The sequence below is a fragment of the Cynocephalus volans genome, chromosome 16 (assembly GCF_027409185.1).
Source record: "Cynocephalus volans isolate mCynVol1 chromosome 16, mCynVol1.pri, whole genome shotgun sequence".
NCBI classification, from domain to species: Eukaryota; Metazoa; Chordata; class Mammalia; order Dermoptera; family Cynocephalidae; genus Cynocephalus; species Cynocephalus volans.
This window is the reverse complement of record NC_084475.1, coordinates 22,336,477-22,357,435: the sequence shown is the minus strand read 5'-3', so window position 1 is coordinate 22,357,435 and position 20,959 is coordinate 22,336,477. Positions and strand designations below refer to the sequence as shown.

Genomic DNA, 20,959 nt, shown 5'->3' with positions numbered 1-20,959 from the left:
GCTCTTTTGGCGGCCAAGCCTCGGCTGCGTGTAGGAGCCCTCTTTAGGAACAGAGCCTGAAGCACAGCCCTTCCAGTCAGGAGTTCCTGTGACACTTTCCTAGTTGGAGGGTGGGAGGGGAGCCTTCTCAGCACTCTGCTGAAGGAAAGCTTGTCTTCAGTGCCTTTATCAGCCCTTTTGTCAGCAGAGGGGGAGGACTGTTGATTGTGACATCTTTTTTCAGCTTAATTTGTGCTACAACTAGAAACCAGCATTTCTAGGTATAGGGAACACAAAGTATCTTTGGCCTCAGGTATACCCCAAAGCTGCACAAATGGTCCTATGGGGCACGTTACAGAGGGGGATGTCCAGTGTCTGTCCCCGGCCCTGTGACCAGAGGAGGCCACAGGGATAGAATCTCCTACCTTGTCCCGAGAAGAGGTCAGCAGGGACCCAGCCCCGAGTGTCTGCATTCTGGCGGCCTTTGGTAGAGGACAGACTTCCCAAGGCATTGGGGACTGTCCACATAGCTTTTAACGTTGTGTCAAGCGGAGTAGAATACGGTGATGCAGGATGTGGCCTTTGCTGGACAGGAGGCTGGTGCTAGGCGTTGGGGGTAAAACCTACACACTTTAAAAAGTGAGGGTTTAGGGAGAGACTTGCAACGGAGTGTGCCAAAGGCAGAGGGAAGAAAAACACTCCACTAGAAATCCAGGATGGGCTCTGGCTAAACAGACCAGCACTGAGCAAAGAAGAGTATATTCGGTGCAGAACAGGCTTTCTTGACCTCGGCACTACTGCCATTTGTGGGGCCATTCTGCACTGTAGGATGTGGAACGGCATCCCAGGTGCCAGGAGCACCTTTCCTCCTCAGTTGTGACGATCAAAAATTTCTTTGGACGGTGGCAGATGCCCTCAGGGACAAAGTTGCTTCCCCTTGGACCCTCACTTAGATTGGGAGAACCACTGTCTCTCTTGTTCCTGCGCAAGTCCCTTTTGTAGGATCCTGGAAATCAAACAGAATTCCAGAAATGGACTTTCTTCCATCTGTACTTTCAGTGCAGAGCCACATCTCTGGCCATTCCCCACACATAGGTCAGGTTTTACTCCTGTTTTAAATGCATACTTGGAGGATACTTAAAGATCTAAAGATCTGTATTTTAGAAGAGGAATTACGTCCGGGAACGCAGAGTGCATAATTCTGGTAGTGATCATTGAACTCATTCTGAGACTAAACTGAGGATCCATCCATAGATACAGGATGGAAGAATCCACTTTGCCTAGAAACCCCCAAGTTTTGCTGCTGTCCAGCCTCTTGCAGCCTCTGTCCTGCAGGTGGATTGTTCTGTTTCTTCTGAAAGGGGCAGCAAGCACCTCCCATTGTGGTTTTTCTTTCTTTCATGTAAGAGCCAAGCAGTGGTGCTGAGTTCTGATCTTGCTTACATTTGATTGGTACAGGCTGCCTTGTAGGAGAAAGCTCAAAGCTGAGTGGCTTTATTCCATTCTCTGTAGCTTATCGCAGTGCAGGATTCATCCAGGAAACTTCCAGATGCTGGCGGGGTTGCTGTGCCTGGCTAGAGAGAGCTGCTGCACTCAATCACAGATGCTTAAGGGTGTAGTCAGCATTAAAAAAAACACATTCATCAAACATTCACCTGTGCAGTGGGTACAGTGTCTTTAGCCTTGTGTTATGAATGAGGAAACAGGCACAGACAGCTATGTAACTTTCCAAGATGCAGACTTGTACTTGAGCTTTCTAGCCCCTTGGCCACTGCTGCCCAGCAGCTGTCTGCTCACAGGGACAGGGTTGGTGGCTGCCCTCGTAGCACCTAGCTGTCAGGAATGTGCCCCAGATGCTTCCACCTGTCTAGGATCTGGTTGGGACAGTAGATGAAAAACCTGAAATAGCAGAAATACAGTAAATTAAAATTAGCTATGTAGGTGAAAGACTTGGATAAACACCACATTTTCCTCAAAATTGAGTGGATTGGCCAGTTAGCTCAGTTGGTTATAACGTGGAGCTGATAACACCAAGATCCAGGGTTCAATCCCTGTACCAGCCAGCTGCCAGACAAAACCTAGAGACTGTATTAACTGTTCCTTCCAATCCTAATATCCCAAAAAAGTAGCTTTAGCCCACTTCCTCATCCAGTAACCCCTCAGCAGAGAACATGTATTTAGTGCACCACTGCTTTTGTCAAGGCTAAAATTGCAGGTGTGGTTTGGGGGAGGGGAGGGTGTGGTCTTTGTGTAGAATCCGGGCCATGAATGAGGCTCTGCAGCTGGGAACAGGTGACTGCCTGCCATTATCTTTTTATTATGAAATATTTTACAATAACAAAGAACGTGTAATATGTAAGGTATTGAGAACATTCCAGTGGGCACCCCTGGCCCCCTCACCCCACTCGAGGGAACACAACCCTGTGCAGTCTGTGTACCCACCCAGCCCCAAGTCCATCTCCACCAGGCCCTTGCTCGTCCATTTTTGTTCTTAAGGTTTTGTTTCTCTGTCACCCCACGAGAAACTTATGCTTTTCAGAGTCTAAATAATGACATTGTCTGGAAACATTTGGCAGTTTTATTTATAATTATTTTAAGGTCAAATTGCTGAAAACTTCATAAAAAATTTTTATTGCTGAGTCCCCATATTTATATTGAAACATCTCATAAATCAAAATGGGAAGCATTTGCCAGTGCCTGACCTAGTCCTCCAGTTTTTCATCCCCAAGTGTGTGGTTAGGTATCTTTGGGTCTCGTGTGGGGAAAGGAGTATCAAGTATCAGAATTGCAAATAGTAGTTTGCATGACCCGTTTCCACTGTAGTGGTGCCTGGGCAGGGCAGCAAAGGGTCTCTGGCACAACTGGAATACTTGGCCACGGACAGCACTCAGTTCTTTGCTTTCTAACCCGATGGCCTCACCTCTTCAGCAAAAACACCACTGGCAGCACTTCAGGAGCACAGGCATTGCAGATGCTGCTTTTGCTGGTGCGCAGCATGTCTCGCTGGAGCCGTCTGTTGGCCATAGCGGGGAGGCTCTTCACCTGGTGCCAGAAGGGCACTCTCATGGACGGTGTCACTGCTGAGCGCTTCCTGGGGCTTCCTTCCCAGTCTGTTAGCTGATGGTCTGCTCAGGGTGGAGCGGGCCACAGGGAACGCTTCGCTTCCTTCCCTTCTGTCCAGAGGACTCTGTGAGCAGGAGCTCTGTGCTCCAACTGGGTTTCATCTAGCCTAGCGTGTGGGTGAGACAAAGAAGGGTGCACCATTGGGCTTGAGTGGACGTGAGTCCATGCCAAGCATGTCTTCTGAGCATGCAGAACTTTTAAGTATTATACAGTACAATCATTCTGTATGTATTCGTGACTTTTCTATGGACCCGACACATTCCTGAGACGCTTCCGTGCTGACACAGCTGTATGTGGTTCATTGATTTTCATTGCTGTGTATTAGTCTGTCGTGTCCACATAGAATGGTTCACTCATGTCATTCCTCCTGTGGTTGAGGAGCCATGGGTTGTTTCTACCTTTTGTTCTTTGGGACCGTGCTTCTGTGAACATGTGTGTCCACAGGTTCTGGTGCACACCTGCTTGCACCCACACCTGAGAGTGGCATGGCAGCTTCACGGAGTGCAAATGTCCAGTTCTGTGTGACCATGCTGAATTTCATGCAGATGCACATAAACACAAAAGTATTTCCCAAGGTGGTTGTGCAGACTTATTTTCCTGCCTGCAGTGCATGAGAGTTCCTGTTTGATCCATGTCATCTTCAGCCTTGTCGTGGTCCTTTCTTCTCAACATGGCATTGGAGACCCTAGCCAGCACAGAAGGTTGGGTGAGTGGCGTCAAAGAATAAGGATGGAAAAGGAAGGAATAAAACTGTTATTTGCAGGTAATGCAACTTCCTATGTAGGAAACACAGAACAAATTAGATATTTCAGCTAGATAGCTTAAGCTCAAACTATAAAATCAATTCATTTTATTATACCACCAAGAATCAGTTACAAAATATAATTTTTAAAATGCCATTTACAGTAGCAAAAAGAAACCTATCTTGGAATAAATCTTATGACAGGCAAGGCCTGTGTGCAGAAAATTAACAAACTTTATTGGAGGACTTCAAGGAAGCCTTACCTAAGTAGAGACATTCTTTGTTCATGGCAAGGGAGACTCAAGACTTGCTCTTAACATTCAGAAAGATTCCAGTCAAAATGGAGCAGAATTTCCTTACGTTGACAAGATGACTCTAGAATTCACAGCGAGGAGTGGAGAGCCAAGAGTAATGAAAACACTCCGGAAGAAATGGCTGGTTCTGGACGGGGACCAGAAGAGAGAAGGTGAATCTGGAAGGGAAGAGCACCCAGATGTCGAGAGGGCACAGGAGTGAGTGGAAGGGTGTCTGTTGGCCAAATTTGGGATGATTAAAACTTCAAAATGTGTCGTCTGTGGGAGGTTGGTTCCAGGGCTTCCCATGGATCCCAAAATCTGTGAATGTCAAGTGCCTGATGTAAAATGGCATGGTGTTTGCATATAGCCCCCACACACCCTCCGTGTATTTCAGATTATCTCTAGGGCATTTACAATACCTAATACAGCATAAGTAGTTGTTATGTCATATTGTTTAGGAAATAATGACAAGGGAAAAAGTCTGTACATGTTCAGTACAGCACAGTTTTTTCCTAATATCATTAATCCACAGATGCAGAGCCCACAGATACGGAAGGCCACCTGTAATGACAGGAATGGATTATAACATTTGAGGGGGAGAGAGACTTCATGGATCCATAATACTGCATATGTAAAGAGAGTATATATACAGAGAGAAGAGTTTATGATTCCTTAACACACACACACACACAGACACGTAAGAAGAGACAGTTAAGCTCCACAGAAGATTGCCACCTCTGCAGGCTGTTTTTATTTCCGGTCCTTTCCGTCCTTCATATAGGTCTAGATTTCCCCCTGGCGTTATTTTCCTCTGCGTGAAGGACTTCCTTGAACACGCCCGTAGTTCAGGCTGCTGGGGATTATCGTTTGTTGTGAGCAGTTTGATTACTGTGTGTCTGTAATTTTCCTATGCTTGGGGTCCAGTGAGCTGTACCTTGCAATGTGGCTTGTGCCCCCTTCTCCTTTCTCTTTCTTCTCCTTCGGGGGTTCCCGTTACACTGATGTTGGGTGCTTGGAGTTGTCCCACACACAGCTCACTGAGGTTCTTGTTTGCTGCTTCTGTTTGCTTTTTGTTCCTATTGCTACACCACATTTACACGTCTTCTGCAATGTCTGATCTGTTACTAATTCCACTCAGTGTATTTTTCATCTCAGACATTGTAGTTTTCATCTCTAGATGTTAGATCTGGGTCTTTTTTATATCTCCCGTGCCTTTAACTTTTTTGACATGGAATTCAGTTATAATTTATAAAAAGCTTTCTGTGCCCTTCTGTGTTGATTGTGACTTCTGTGTCAGTTGCAATTGGTTGACTTCTCACTGTCGGTTGTGTTTTCTGCTTTTCTGCGTGGCTGGTAATATCTGGATGCCACACATTGAGAATTTTACCTTCTTGGTTTTGGGTATTCGTACATTCCTCAGGTTCTTCCTCAGCATTGTGGTGGGATGAAGTTATGTACATTGACCTGTTCCGTCCTTGCTTCTGTGGTAATGTGGTGGTGAGGTGGGCGTTGGGGGGCTCACTTGAACTGGCTGCTGCCTGTCTTCCAGTCATCAGTGTCATTTGCAGATGTCCAGTGTCTTATAAACCATCCTTTCACGTTTTATGTTTTGTTTTCTTGGTTTTCAGGTATGAGGGTGAATTGTGTTCCTATTACTCCATTTTTGCTGGAAATAGAAGTAATTTTTAAACCTTTTTCCCCCTTAGAATCCCAACCTAGAGATAACTTTTACACTTTTAGAGGAAATAATAGCATTTCTTCCTAACTCTGAGATCAGAGATGATTTCTTAATATAAGATACTGATGAAAGCGTTACTCATGAAGGTAAAGATTAATACATCCATCTTCGTAAAAATTAAGGCACCTCTTTTCATCAAAAAATTCCAAAAGAAAATTTAAAACATGCTATTGACCAAGAGAAACTTCACATAAAACCAACAATAGTTTAGTATCCAGAATCTATAAAGAACCACTATAAATAGGAAAAAGATGCCCTGATAGAAAAATTCACAAAAAACACGCACAGGCATTTCAGAGCAGAAACATGTGTAGCCAATAAATACATGAAGAGATCCAAATTTAAGCATTCAGTGAGATACCGTTTTATACTCACTAGATGGATAAAGATTAAGAGCGACAGTCCAGGCGTTAGAGAGGAGGATGCGCACTAGCAGGACGTCATCCGTGGCTGGTGGCCATGTAAATTGATTTATCCAATTTGAAATCAATTTGACATCATCTTGTACATCTTGTGTAGTCAAGTAATTTGTACCCTACGACTCAGCAACTGTGTTTCTTGTTATATACCTGGAAGAAGAAGAAAAAATGAAAAAGAGTGTCATGTGTATAAGAACTTTCACAGTGGATGTGTATAAGGATGTACTTAACAGCACCGTTTATATGAGGAAAAGTGAACCTGAACCATCTGGATGACAGGAGGAAAGACGGGTGTACCAGGGCACTTCAGAAAGTTCACGGAAAGATCCATGATATCTTCTAAGTTTGTTTTCCTCGAACTTGTCGAAGTGCCCTCGTGTTCTGTGAGTGGGACGTGATGCAGCATGCACGCTTATTTCCTACAAGCAGGAAACGGCAAGCTTTTGACAGAGGTCGTCTGGGGAGCACAGGATGAGAGAGCATGTGGTGGGAGGTAGGTGCTACTGTTGGGAATGTTCTAGGGTCTTGTGCAGGGTGGTGGGTTCCAGGCTTCCATTAGATTGTGCTTTATATTATAACTTTGGTGTTATGTTCGTTCTCCTGAAAGTGTCAAATACCATCTTTATTTATATAATGAAACAACTTTTTAAATGAAGGGGATTTACCTGTTGGTGTCAAAACTTGCTATAAGGCTAAACTAAAAATTTGTCTTGCCATAGAAGGACATAAAAGGTTCATCCAAATAATTCACAAAGCCGTATGTAGAACCAGATGTATAGTTAGGATCCAGTGCTGTGAAACATACCGAAAAGGGTTTAGGAGAAATTATACAACTAAAGAGCATATTTTGGGGGACAGCATTGTGAGAAGTGCGTTTGTTTCGGTGGCATTTGAGTCTTGACTCTTTGGAATAAGGCTGCTCTGTACGTTCTTGTACAAGTCCGTGTGAGTGTCTATAATTTCCCTGAGCATCTTACGACTGTTGCCTCTTTGTGTGTGTTCTCAGATGAAGTGTCCAGGTCGTTTGCCCATTTTTCCAAAAGTGGAATGTTTGTCGTTTTAGGGTTGATTTATATTTTCAGATCTGATATATTTTGTTTTTGTTTTGGCTGCCGGCCAGTATGGGCATCCGAACCCTGGACCTTGGTGTTACCAGCACCACACTGTAACCAAGTGAGCTATCCAGCCTGCCTTAGATCTGATATCTTGAAGGCATCTTTAAATTCTTCCCTTGTTTGGGGTTCTGCACCTGCTGGTTCTCTGCGTTGTGTTTATCCTGCCATCTTTGTTCTGTCCTCCACTGACTTGTCTGCCTCCAGCCTGGGTCACCGTGTAGATCTGCAGAAAGTTCTCATTGCTTTTGCTCTAACCTCATCCAATCATTTCTGGCAGCATTTGAGTAATTAAAAATTTTTTTTGTACCCAATCCACGGTAGCTGTCTTGCTCTTCTGTTTCTCAGCCATGCATTCCTGATCTTTCTTCCAAACCTTGTCTTCACTCCAACCGGTGTGACTGGTTTCTGACAGATTCCGCTAGTCGTGTGTCTTGAGCCCTTCCTTACCCTGTGACGCCTTCTGCTCCCTGTTCCCCACTCCACTGCCCTTGGGCTTGGGGCCGTGTTTGTGAGGTCAGTCTCCCCTCGCTTGCAGCTGCCGCCTGCCTGACCATCTGCATTGTGCCATCTATTTACATAAGTGGCCTAATCCCAACTGTAGGTACTGAGGACAGGCGCTGTTGGCGTTTTCTAACCCCCTGGGCCCCAACCTGCTCCACTCACCGCCAAGCAGAGGGAGCTGCTGCAGTGGCTTGCACTGAGATGCTCTGTTTTGTCTCTCGTCTAGTGGGCATCCCCACCATTCGATGGTGCGGGGCAGAGGGGGACTACAACGTCATGGTGATGGAGCTGTTGGGGCCGAGCCTGGAAGACCTCTTCAACTTCTGCTCGAGGAAGTTCAGCCTCAAGACTGTTCTGCTGCTTGCTGACCAAATGGTAAGGACTCATTTTTCCGAAGCGTCCAGGCATCGTGGACACTTGGCGCTCACTCGTTGGTCTGATAGTATAAATTACTCAGTTGTTGCTCTCTCTGTGATTAGGCCTGTTGATGTCCAGAGAGAAAGTGTGCATTCGTTTAACCTTAGCACCAAGGTAACAACACAGTTGGCCTGGAGACCCACTCTCTGAGTGTGCGCATAGTATGGTCATATTGAATGGGCCTCCTGATTCGCCCAGGAACACACGTTGGATTCTTCACAGCTTCTGTGCAGTTTCTGAGTGAATTCTGCGTGTCACTGTGCAAAGGGAGTGGCCCGCGCAGGCCGGTGTCTTGTAGCTGGCTGTCGCCCCCAACTCCCCACCCCCCACAGGAGTCAGGGAGAGGGAACACCCAGGCCTGTCGGGTGGAGGGAGCTGGAGGTGCCTTGGGAGACAACTTTTGGTCAGTTCGGCATCTACCCCTCCTGACATCGAGGGGTGGAGAATGTGTGGTGACAGGTGTGGTCCTCCCTGCTAAGCAGGCTCCTCTTCCAAGGCCGGGTCTGGGTTTCATCTCTCACCATTACTTCTCTGCTTGTAGATTAGTCGTATTGAATACATTCATTCCAAGAACTTCATCCACCGCGATGTGAAGCCGGACAACTTCCTTATGGGGCTGGGGAAGAAAGGCAACCTTGTGTACATCATCGACTTTGGGCTGGCCAAGAAGTACCGGGACGCAAGAACCCACCAGCACATCCCTTACCGAGAGAACAAGAACCTCACCGGGACGGCGCGGTACGCCTCCATCAACACGCACCTCGGAATTGGTGAGCCCCTGGGGGCGGGCTGCTGACCTAGGGTTCCCTGGAGCATGTCCCTCTCTCAGCGTAGGGAAGGGCCAGCGTCTCGGGGGATCTGGGGGTCGTGAGCATGTTTGGTCCTCACGAGTCATAGTCTCGAGGCTGTCATCAGACCTTTGGAGCAGACAGGCCAGCTCTGGTGACTGCCGTTGGATGTGGTGGGCGGGTAATGCCAGACTGTTTCTGACAGCCATCTGTGGTGCTGATAGTGCCCCCTCAAGGGGTTCGGGAATTTCCTTAATAACACAAGAAGGGTCACCTGTGCTGAGTAACTAACCCAGGTGTGTTTCTCTGTTATTTTTATGGTGCATTTCCATTTTAAGTGTTTCCTGGGTGTCTTGCTTTTATATGAGCACACGTGTGCCATCCCTTACACATTTTTCCTTTTCTTTTCAGAGCAATCTCGAAGAGATGACTTGGAGTCTCTGGGTTACGTGTTAATGTACTTCAACCTGGGCTCTCTCCCCTGGCAGGGGCTGAAGGCTGCCACCAAGAGACAGAAATATGAGAGGATTAGTGAGAAGAAAATGTCCACTCCCATTGAAGTGTTGTGCAAAGGCTACCCGTGTAAGTCCCCGCAAGCCCGTCTTCTCACTGGAGCTAGCATGGCACTCGATGTGCTGAAGTGGCCCTGCCTCTCACTCACCTTCTACAAAGATGGTGGCAGGAAGGGAGGGCGCTTTTGTGTGTGGAGGTAGCAGTCACCCTCGTGTTCTTTTTGACCTGTTTACTGAGGACCTGTCTGTGTGGTGGGTTCTCCGAGGCCCACCCTCAAGGTGGACCCCAGCGGCAGGACTGAGCCTCAGGAGACAGACACCCCGTTGTTAATAATGGGGTGGATGTGTAGGCGTCTTTTAAGCTGACTGTGTCTGCTACCCCAGCCTTCTTTCCATTTCTCAAGCCATAACCAAGTGAGTTTTCCTCAGTCTTTGTGTGGGACTCCCCTAGGATGAGTGACCTGATGAAGTCAAACTGTGCTCTGTGGTGTTCAGTTTTCTGAATGCTTTCCTGAGCACCAGCTTCCGTAGAAACATAACTGTAGCACATTTCGTCTCTCACACCTTCAGCGTGTAGCAGTTAAACAGTAATGTCACAGACGCCAGTCTGGGTCAGGGCATCACCGGTGAGCTTCGAGTTTCTTGTTTTACAGCTGAATTTGCCACATACCTGAATTTCTGCCGTTCCTTGCGTTTTGATGATAAACCTGACTACTCATACCTGAGACAGCTCTTCAGGAACCTCTTCCACCGCCAGGGCTTCTCCTACGACTATGTGTTTGACTGGAACATGCTCAAATTTGTAAGTGGCACTGCCGGCACTCTTGCTTCTCAAATTTGGAGGGGAACGGCCCGGCAGCAGGAGGCTGGTGGCCACCGCAGCAGGGCTGCATCTCGGGGATGGAGTTGTGCTGTGCGGGGCTCAGGGTCTGCAGGGTGCCTGCTGCATTGCGAGAGCAGTGCTCGAGGGCAGAGGGGGCTGAGCACAAAGGGCCAGCAGAATCACGGGGTGCGGACAGGGGGCCCTGGAATGGTGCCTGCGCATGCTGGTCTGCCCAGAGCTCTCGCTGCACTGCGTGCTCTGCACAGTTGTCACTGCCAGTCCCGAGGGCTGCCTGTGTTGTTGTGGCGCCTCCTGGCTTGCTGGTGGGAAGCGTTGTCCTGGTGCAGGACGGTTGTGTTTGCGGCTGGGGGGCTCCCACCCTGCCCCTTCCTCCCTCTCGCCCCTCTGTGTCCGGTCCAGAATGCGCCCTGGAGCCAGGGTGCTCCTGCCCTTCCCCACACGAGGTGTTCTCGCCGCCCTGAGATGAGTGGCCCAGCCTCGAGCCTCATGAGCAGCTCACTCAGTCTGAGTGTGACCCTGTGATGCGCTGGTCTGGCTCCTGGTTCCCTCGTTACCCACAGTTTGTTCATTGAGCGTGTGTGAGAGGACACCACCAGCTGTGGGCAGGGAGGGCCTGGAGCTCTGAAACAGGAAACCCATCCCCAGGTGGGCTGTGAAGGTTTAGTGAATTAACGTTAGGACACCACTGCCAGAGCTCCAGCCTTGTGGTACTTCCGCATCCTCTTTCACTAAGTTTCTGTTTAGTTATCAGTTTGACACAGAAATTGGCACCTTTTCAGGTGACAGAGTCTGCTGATGGAGGAGCAGAACTGCCTCTCTAGGAGCTGCAAGTGTGGGGCCTCATCAGGGCCCATGCAGGGTACACTCAGGCTGGCCTGTGCCGTGCAGGAGAGACCCAGGGGCTGGAGGGAGAGTGTCCTGTAGGGTGGGCTAGCTCAGGAAGGACCCTTGCCAGCAGGAGCTGGCTCCCTTGGCTGGGCTGGCAGCACAGGGCAGCCCTGGCACTGCTGCTGCAGACTGTCCAGTCTTGTTCTGATGCCGCCCACCCCTCATAGCAGGCTGGGCAAGCTTTCTGTAAAGGGCCGTAGAGTCTGTGGTCTTGGCTTTGCTGCTTGCTCCCGTTAACTCTGCCTTTGGAGCCTGAAAACAGCCACAGGCAGCACACAGATGAGAGGCTGTGGCCGTGTCCAGTAGCGCCACCTCTGCAGACACAGGCAGTACTGCATTTGGCCCCTGGACTAGCTTGTAGACCCTGCCTCATAATGATGGTAATTCATGTATAACCTTGAGTGTGACAGCATCTCAGCCTGACCCCCTAAAGTCCAGTGCCCCATGCGTCTGGTTGTGCCAGCACAGTCCCAGCTCTGCTGGTCTCTGAGATTTCCTTCCTGCCCCTCCCCCGTAATGGCTGTCAATGTTTGAAGTTTAAGGAAGTTTGGAGCCATCCCCAGGGGAATGCAGCCATGGGGTTGGGGTTCCGTCCAGCATCTCCTCTGGCCACCCACAGGGATTATGCCATCGTCCCATGGCAGAGATGGCATTTACTGACTCGCCGTGCTGCTGTGGACAGCTTCATGGATAGTCTTGTCCCAAGTGCCCCTTGGTGTTTTCTCAAGTTGCCAGGGTACAGCCGAGGGCCTTGGGTTGCTTTTTACCAAACCCATTTCCATTCTGGTCTCATCTTCTGTCCTCTTTAAGGGTGCCAGCCGGGCTGCCGACGATGCTGAGCGGGAACGCCGGGACCGGGAGGAGCGATTGAGACACTCCCGGAATCCAGCCACCCGTGGCCTCCCCTCCACGGCTTCTGGCCGCCTTCGAGGGACCCAGGAGGTGGCTCCCCCAACACCTCTCACCCCTACCTCACACACGGGTGAGTGCATCCTTTCCAGCACACTCTTCCTGTTTTGCGTTTTGAGGAGTCACTGTTTTGGGGGCTCTCTGGCTGCTCCAGCATGTGACCTCATGTGGGAGCCCAGGCCAGGCGCACCTGGTGGTCAACGGTATGTGCACCCCCCTGAGTCCATTCTTGTCCCTGAGAGTAGACGGGCTGGGGTACAGGTCTGGCTGCCTGTCTGCTTTCAAAAACAAAGTACTCAAAAGTCACACACTGGTGAAAATGTTGGAAGTCAGCTTTTATTCAGGAATACTGGTGACCTGAGGAGAGATGGTGGGCTAACCCGTCTCTCCGGTAAACCTGAAGGACAATGGCCAGACTGAAGCCATCTCCAAGACTCAGACTTACTGAGGGGTTTTTAAGAGGGGGGTTGAGGGAATGGAATGTGGGAAGAGGGAGGGGGATGTACAAGGGGCCAGGTGCAAGGTCTCGCCAAGGCTCCATCTGGCTTCTGCTGGTGTCCTTGCTGTTCCCTCAGGGTCCTGCTGGAGGGGTGGAGTCAGCAGAGCTTTAGTGATGTCGTCTTTGGTTTCTAGGGTTTGATAGTATGTGCGAGTCTGCAGCTCCAGGCTGACTGGAAAACAACTTTATGTAAATAATGTCATCTTGCTCCGTAACCAACATTCAAAGTATCAAAATAACCATGGGAAAAGAGGGAGCTCAGACAAAGGCATGTCAAGAGAAAACTGTCATTCTAAAATTTGCCTACAGCCCATGTAGTTTTAGGTCCCAACATGCATCAGTCCTGCTCACTTCAACATCTTAGAGGATTAGGTTCCTGAAAGCTGTTACCGCTGGTCATAATTTCTTACTTAAAGCTTTCTTCTTTCTCATGACACACATTCTCCCCATGAACCTTTGGGTACTCATCTGAGTGCCCGTGTGCTGCAGGCGGCACAGGTCTTGGAGTGTACACCCCCTGCCTGCCAGCGGGTGTTCCTGAGCCAGCTGGACACCTGAGCTGATGAGCAGAAGCAGTCCGGGGAGGACCCTATGGGTTGCCAGTGGCCGGGGCCATCGGCTGCTGTTGCACCTGCAATTCAGTGAGATATCCAAGCAGCCAAGAGTCCCCACTGGCCATGGCTTCTGAGGAGACTCCTTTGTGCAAGATCCCCAACCCGGTCCCAGGTGGCAGGTGGAGGCAGCTCACTCCAGCCTCTCTCTCTCTCCTCAGCTAACACCTCTCCTCGGCCCGTCTCCGGCATGGAAAGAGAGCGGAAAGTGAGCATGCGGCTGCACCGTGGGGCCCCGGTCAACGTGTCCTCCTCGGACCTCACGGGCCGACAAGACACCTCTCGCATGTCCACCTCACAGGTATGGGCCTGAGCTTGCCGCTGTTGGGCATGGGACGGGGTTGGCCCAGGACCGTGACTTCCTTGCTGGGCCTGGGCTTACGGGCCTGGTGCCGGCACTGGGATAAGATGTTAGAGCGGTTTGTTTCCTTTCTTCCTCCCCTTCCCTCCCCATTTCTGAGAATTTTTAACCCACCAGGGAAATTGTGCCCCTGGTTGCTGTTCTGGCTTCTTGGTCGAGAGCCTCAGAGATCAGCCATGCTTTGAAGGGCTCACTTTCCCTGCCCTGGTGGGACAGGACACAGGAACCAGCGGACAGAGCACAGGAGGGCTGCTGTCTTCTGCTGCCTGGTCTCTGCGTGCCCAGCCGTCTTCCCCACACGGACTGGAAGCTGCACGCCTGTTCACACCTCTTGTCAGGAAGTGGCTTGTGGGGGGCACACCCTCCTCTCCTTGCTGACCAGGAGCTCACCCTACCCTGGGAAGGCAGTGGCACCGCTGGCAGAGTACCTGTAAGGGCACCTGTGTCCTGTTCACACTGTGGACCAAGGACAGAGCCCTGTTAGAGCCTCCATGGGCTCCACGGTGGTGGCATTCCCAGCGGCATGCCCCGTGGTGTCTGCTTTCTTCTCTCTGACGAGACGAGTGTGCTCAGAGTGGCAGGCTTGCCGCACGGCGCGGGCAGGGCAGGGCCTCTCCTCCTCGTGACCGTTTCCTCCACCACCATCCTCCGTTCTCACTCTTCCTTGTGTTGTTGTCCTTTTGTGTTCGTTGACATGCCTCTTTCGACAGACTAAACTGCTTTTTACCCATGTACTGATTTTCTTTCCTCGTGGCTCCCGCAGGGGCAGGGGCAGGGGCTGGGGGTCGAGGACGAGCCCCAGCAGGGCTGCTTCTCACTCACCCGCGAGCATCCTGCGGGTGCCTGGGGGTCGTCCTGGGCCATCTGACTAGATGAGCAGGAACTCAGTTCAGAAATGCTCAGGAGCCTGGTGCTGGGGCTGTGGGCAGGCGGCACCTGTTGGGCACAGGGTGGCGCCTCAGTGAGGCCTGGCGTGCTGCTGAGTGCGGGCCGTGTGGGTTGGCTTGGCTGAGAGAGCACAGGATCCCCGAGGCCAGCGTCGGATGGGGAGGCAGGTCCACTGAGAGGCAGGAACTTGTGACTGCTCGTCTTGTAATCAGATAAAACATATAGTTTTGACGTCTCTAATTCACTAATAGTTTTTTTTGAAACAGATATTTTCATGTGATAATTTCCTCTCAGAAAGACCAAAGGTGCATAGAGTGTGAACAACTGTCTTTGGCTTGTGGGGTGTGAGGGGTCCGGCCACATCACGAGATTGCGCACACTCCCTGCCCCCACACTGCGGGACACAGAAGGGGCTGACGGGTTTCTTCCCACGAGCCCTGGCATCCTGGAGTCAGCCACTGTGAGCAAGTCCTGGGAGGGCCCTCCAGCGCAAGTCATCCCATTCCACGCGCGGGGCCGCTGGGTGGGTGGGCTGTGTCTGGACTTGGACATCCTCTCGTGAGCAGCTTGACAAGCAAAGGCCAAGGAAGGGACAGGCTTTTTTTTTTTTTTTTTTTTTTTAAAGAAAGTAAAGCTTCTGGTGGTTTGGGATTCTTGAGGTAAATGACAGTCAGAAGGTTCCGCGGGCACCAGACAGTCACAGGCTTGAGTCAAGCAGCCTCTTCTCACCACATGGCTGGAACGTGCCAGCCTACCAGCCTCAGGTTGCTGAGGACTTGCACGGCTCCAGGGTCGTGGAGGGGAGCACGCGTCTTTCCCTATGGTGGTCACATGTCTCTGCTCTCTTTGCGTATCTGTCTTCCATTTGGAGAAACAATGGGGGCTTTAGAGGGAGGAGTCTCTGGAGAGACTTGATTTGGGGGTGTTTCCCTCCAACAGCAGTACCTTAGCTGTTGTTCCTGGTCACATTGGGATTTTCTTAACACCTCATGTTCAGGCACAGGCTGTCAGCTGTCCCTGATGCACTTGCCCCGTCTCCAGGGCCAGTGCCCTCCTTTGTCACCTTTGGGGGGAGGGTTTTTCTGGTCAGCCAGCGGCGTCTCCCCTTACAGAGTGTCCCATTCCCTCCAAGGCTCACCAGCAGCTGCGTGCTTGGTGGCTCTGGGATCCGCAGACCCAGTGCTGAATTCAACGGAGACAAACAGGAGACTTAGTGAGCTCCTGGAGACCCTCAGCCAATTATCTGCCCTGGTGCTTTGGAAGTTATAGAGTGGATGAGGTTGCCCCAGCTTTTGCCATTCTGTGGCTGCTATTCACATGTGTGCCCCCAGGGGAAGCGGGGATGAAGCAGCAGCAGGCGCTGCGTGTCCGTGGTTCTGTCAGCGCCTCTCAGGAGATGGCACGTTCAGTGGAGTTATACAAGCAGGAAGGCCTCCTGCTGCTCGCCGGCTCCCCCCTGCCACAGGACCTTGTCCCCTACCCAGACTTTGCACAGGGGGCAGCTGGTCCCCGCGTTCCTTCTGCAGGGCAGCTTGCTTTAGGCCAGCCACTGGGGCAGCCTGTGATCTCTTAATTTCCGTGTGGGAGTGGGAGTTAGGCCTCTTCAGCCAAAATAACATGGGCCTAAGGGGCATCTGGCTGATTAATCTGTTTGGGGTTTTTCCTCTCTGTGAGAAGAAAGGCCTCACAAGTCCAGCACCATCAGTAAAAGTGCCATTACTTCTTTCTTTGGTTTTTTTTTTTTTGGTGGCTGGCCAGTGTTGGAAGTCATTTCTTTTGGTGACTCATTTTGATCCCCACCCTGTCCAAAATGAGGTCTGCAGCCCAGTTCCTCACGTTAGTCCAGGTGTCCTGGAAGGGGCCGTGCCCTGCACTTGTCCAGGGGTGTTGTAAGGCCTGTGTGTAGGGCCCTGCCAGGGCTGCCCAGTGCCTGCCAGCCCACTGGGCATGAAGAGTTGGGAGGGTCTGCCCGTGCCCTCGTGGGCTGTTGGCAGTTGATCTGAGAAGAAGGGCCGCGGCTGTGCTCATTCAAGGGCCAGTCATGAGAGGCAAGTAAGGCCCAGGCCACTCCTGAGGTCCCCGACGGCACCTGTCAGTGGTCTGCAGACCTGGGCAAAGCAAGGCAAGGAAGCCCATGTGGACATTAGACCAATGAAGGCAGTTGGGGCCGGCGGGACGCTTACCAACGGCTGTCTTTTCCCCACCCCAGAATAGCATTCCTTTCGAACACCACGGCAAGTAGCTGCTCGTCTCCCATCGGAAGGCAGCACCGGGTGAGTGTGCTCATGGCGGGGCTCGTCAGACACAGGTGCCAGGTGGGGTGGGAGCAACCACCCCTAGCCCACTTGTGGGAGCCCACAGGTGGGGCTGGGCTTGCATGCCAGGTGCTGGAGGCAGACTGAGGCTTCTTCTGCTTGGTGGTTCTGTGTGGGTTCAGAGCAGCTGTGGTCAACTGCCCGGTCTTGGGGGAGAGCATCCATAGAGAGTCTCCCAATGGAGCAGCCCCCAGGAGACCCTCCTGCTGTGCCCTTGGCCTTCGGCCTCCCTGTGACCTGCTCTGCTGCCATCCCCAGGTGCTTGTGTGCTGAGCAGGAGCACCAAGGCCCTGCCCTCAGGCCTGCCTCCTGGTTGTCCCAGGACACTCAAGCCGCCTGGTCTAGGTTGTGCCTGGGAGGTGTGTTTGTGTCGTGCTCAGCTGAGTGGCGCCACGCTTGGTGTTGGGGGGCTCTTGCGCTCTTGCTGCGTTCAGACTCCTGGTGGTCCCTGCCCATCTTGGCTTTTTAGTCATCTCTCTTCCTGTCTCTCATTTTTCGCTGTCCTCATTTTGTGTTTCTTTTCAAACTTGGCCTCTGCCCAGACATCTCGTCTATGCAGCTATTGTCCGTATTAACCCATCCAGCCACAGCCTCCCGCTCCCCCTGCGTTGGTGCATGGCTGGGTGCCCACACTGCGCTCCCCTCTCGTCAGTGATGTGGCACTTGGTGGTTCCTTCCAGCAGGGGATTGAGCTTCGGTCAGGCTCGGTGCACTGGGAGACCTGCTGTAGTTTTAACACTACGTGCACCATTGGAAATGTGTTGACAGGACTTGCCTTTCACGTCTTCCCCCAAAGGGGTACCCATTTTCACAACACCAAGTTACTTTCCAGGAAGGGAAGCTGGGAGTGAGTGTCTCCTCCCCACTCAGGTCCTCATCAGTCATTGCCCAGCGTGGCTTTGTGGTCCCCTTGCTTGCCTGCCTCTTCTTCCTCGTCTTCCTGTCGTGCGTTCTGCTGAGCACATGTCCTGGCCACAGAGGACCCTCGGCGCGGCTGGGGACACAGGCGTCTAGGGCGGTGCTGGGCGTTGGTGTGTCCCCTCCCTCCCAGGCTCCGTCTCATCTGGTGGCGTTCCACCTGAGCGCCTGGCTGGCCCCGCCCCTCTGGCCTCATGCTGACCTTCTCCTGTGCTTTGGCTCCGACAGATTCCCGGTCGGGTGGCTTCCAGTGGTCTTCAGTCTGTCGTGCACCGATGAGAACTCTCCTTTTGCTGTGAAGGGCAGACAATGCATGGCTGATCTACTCTGTTACCAATGGCTTTACTAGTGACGCGCCCCCCGGTCTAGACCCAAAACGTTAACACCGGGAGCTCTCCAGGCCACTCACCCAGCGACGCTCATGGGGGAAACAAAGTACAAATACATGGACAGACTCCAAGAGCTGCCATCGCCGGGGCTGCCGCCGAGCCCCACGTGGACTCAGTTAAATGGGGCTGGGAAGAAGAGCAGGCGAGAGAAGGCTGCAGAGGCAGCGCCTCCAGGAGCCCGCAGCCTCCAGTGCTGGTGAGCCTGTGCTCCCGAGGATCCCACTGTACCCGCCAGTCTCCTACTTGGTTAAGACAGTTTTATATCATTTTGCTAAAAATTACTGGCTTAAATCTGTGTAAAGAAATCTGTCTTTTTATTGTTTCTTTCTTGTCTGTTTTTGCTGTCTTCAGAAAAGGTGTTGACTTTAAAGAATCCTGAAACAAAGACACTGGCTTGGAATTGCTGTATAAAAAGGAGTCAGGCAGGGAGAGGGCACACATGAATTTCACAGATGTGTTTTGTCTGATATTGTTTTGTTGTGTTGTCTACCTAAGAGAGGATGCTTCTCATCAGAAGTTCTATTACGTGTATGTGTGTGTCTGTGGTGGGGGGAGACCCAGGAGCCAGCTTTTGGCGTCTCGCTCGCCCTTCCCCACTGTCAGCTGAAATGCCTGTCGCTGGGAGCTCACAGCAACCATTGGAGCAGTCAGCGCAGGCTGCTACAGAGCAAGGGCACAGCAGGTGTTTCCAGGCACAGCCATGTGCTGTTCTCCCCAGAGGAGGCCAGAAGGAAGTGGGGACTGAAGAACTTGGAAGCAGAGGCTTTGCGACCCCAGCAGCACAGTTGGGAGTTGCAAGATTAGAAGTGGAGCGCACACTTCGGGTTCCCGGGGAAGGCCTGAATCGAGAGCCGCTGGGGCCATTCTCTGGGGGTCGTGTGTGGAAACTTTGGTGGTGTTTGCTGCCTCAATGCCTTTGAGTTTGGGAAATTTTCTAAACAGATTGTCAATGTTACCATGCGGATTGGCACTTAATGTGTTGACGCTTGTGTGCTCAAAGCCAAGGAGTGGGGCTGTCCTCGCTAGATGCCGTGGTTTGCCCACCCTGAAGTGCCAGGAATCATGTAGCTCTCCCAGCCTGAGCCTGGAACCTTCACATCAGAGAAGCATATGATCCTGCATGACCTGAGCAGAAGGAAAGAAACGGGGTGGAGCTAAGTCACAAGAAAGGAAGGAGTCTCCAGGAGCTTGTCCTGTCCTTTACGGGCTCCCAGGCTGCTGTGCTCTTGGTAGTTTAAGATGCTCTTTCTTAAACCTTTAATTTTGCAGCAGTCAGATATTACTACCGAAGTAGTAATAGCCAGTGGACGTGAGCTCTCCTGTCTCGGGAAACGAGGTGCAATATATGTCCGTAGGTACTCACGCATTTCTTCCTGTCGCTGTGGAGAGTGTTCAGTTTGGAAACAGCTGCTCCTTGGAAGCTGGGGACCTAAAAGTGTCCACCTTGGCTTTTTTTCCCTTCCTTCCCCCAAACTGCCCTAGCACAGAGATCCTGGCTCTAGGACGCTGTAATTGGTGTGCGCTGGCATCCCAGCCAGCCAGCCATCTGTCCAAGCCCGTAGGTGCTTCTTTCTGAATCCTGAGCTGTTTACTTTGTGAGCATTTTGGGTTGCGGGGCCTTGACTGGGTGGGCTGTGTGTGGGAGTGCAGAGGCGGGTGGGGCGGGGCAGGTGAATCTGAGGTCTCTGTTGCTGCTGAGCACCTTTGTCAGAGGTGAGCTTTCCTCTCTCGGGGAGGTGTCAGCAGCTGCAGGCCTGCAGTGGTGTGCGGCTTCTTTATAAGTACCCGTGTTCCCAAGGCAGTGCCAGGAGGGTGCAAGGCAGCTTTCTGATGTCTGCACCCAGGTGCCAGCCTGGAGTTGCTGGCTGCATTTGAAGTGGACTTAGATCCCAAGTCCTCGAGGGCCTGTGGTTGTAACAGTTCTTGCCCGATACTTACTCCCCTCATTACTTGCAGGAAACGTAGTTAGAATGTCTGTATCAACCTGTGCATTGGAGGCCAGCCTCTGAGCTGCGTGTTTGTACTGCCACTGTGTTTGTGTACTTCAACAATTGTGTAAATAATAAATTCATGATGACTTCTGCCTTTCTTCCCTGCCCCTTTTATGTGGTCTTTACTTCATTGGCTTGGGACTTTTCAATGTTTAGATTAACTACATGAAAACTAATTTTTTGAGGATGGGCATTCCTGTCTGTCCTTTCTCAGACTGCTGGTGTTGAGGATGGGCATTCCTGTCTGTCCTTTCTCAGACTGCTGGTGTTTGTGAGCTGGTCGGAGCAAGCTGGAGGGGCGGGGCTGCTGCTCCCCACACGCGTCCCTCCCACGCTCTGGCGTGCACACAGTGGGGGGCCAGGGGTGTGAGTCCACTTAGGGATGTTGTGTGTGACTTTTCTGAAAAGCCCCTCACCCCTTAACGGCCTTCAGGAAAGAGGTCCCAACTGCCACAGTGCTCCGGGCAGCACTGGCAAGAAGCACTCTGGCCGCTCAGGTTTTTGGGAAAGCAAGCCCGGCAGGAGCTGGTGGGATGCCTTGTGCATGCGGCCATGTGGGCTGCTCACGGCCTGGGTGGCGTGGCTCTTCTCAGCAGTGAACAGCACCTGGGACATCACTGTCCATCCCCCAGGCTCCCTCTGCTGCTGGCGTGGTTGAAGTCCACGCACCGGCTCTGTCTCCACTCTCCGGAGGCGCTGGTAGGTTGGTGTACAGG

General features: G+C 51.6%; 1 protein-coding gene across 3 annotated transcripts in view; it reads left to right on the top strand.

Annotated features, from left to right (window-relative positions):
* The window catches only part of CSNK1D (casein kinase 1 delta), a 28,067-nt gene extending 7,726 nt beyond the window's left edge, over window positions 1–20,341 (top strand). For 2 of the 3 annotated variants that reach the window (XM_063081300.1, XM_063081302.1), the window contains 7 exons: window positions 8,140–8,288; window positions 8,872–9,100; window positions 9,530–9,700; window positions 10,284–10,432; window positions 12,173–12,344; window positions 13,543–13,682; window positions 18,092–20,341. In XM_063081300.1, coding sequence (XP_062937370.1) covers window positions 8,140–8,288; window positions 8,872–9,100; window positions 9,530–9,700; window positions 10,284–10,432; window positions 12,173–12,344; window positions 13,543–13,682; window positions 18,092–18,142 — 1,061 coding nt within the window. In that variant the 3' untranslated portion in view covers window positions 18,143–20,341. Of the gene's footprint in view, window positions 1–8,139; window positions 8,289–8,871; window positions 9,101–9,529; window positions 9,701–10,283; window positions 10,433–12,172; window positions 12,345–13,542; window positions 13,683–16,839; window positions 16,904–18,091 lie in introns of all 3 variants that reach the window. The other variant, XM_063081301.1, reaches the window with a different exon arrangement.
* The last annotated feature ends 618 nt before the right edge of the window (window positions 20,342–20,959 follow it).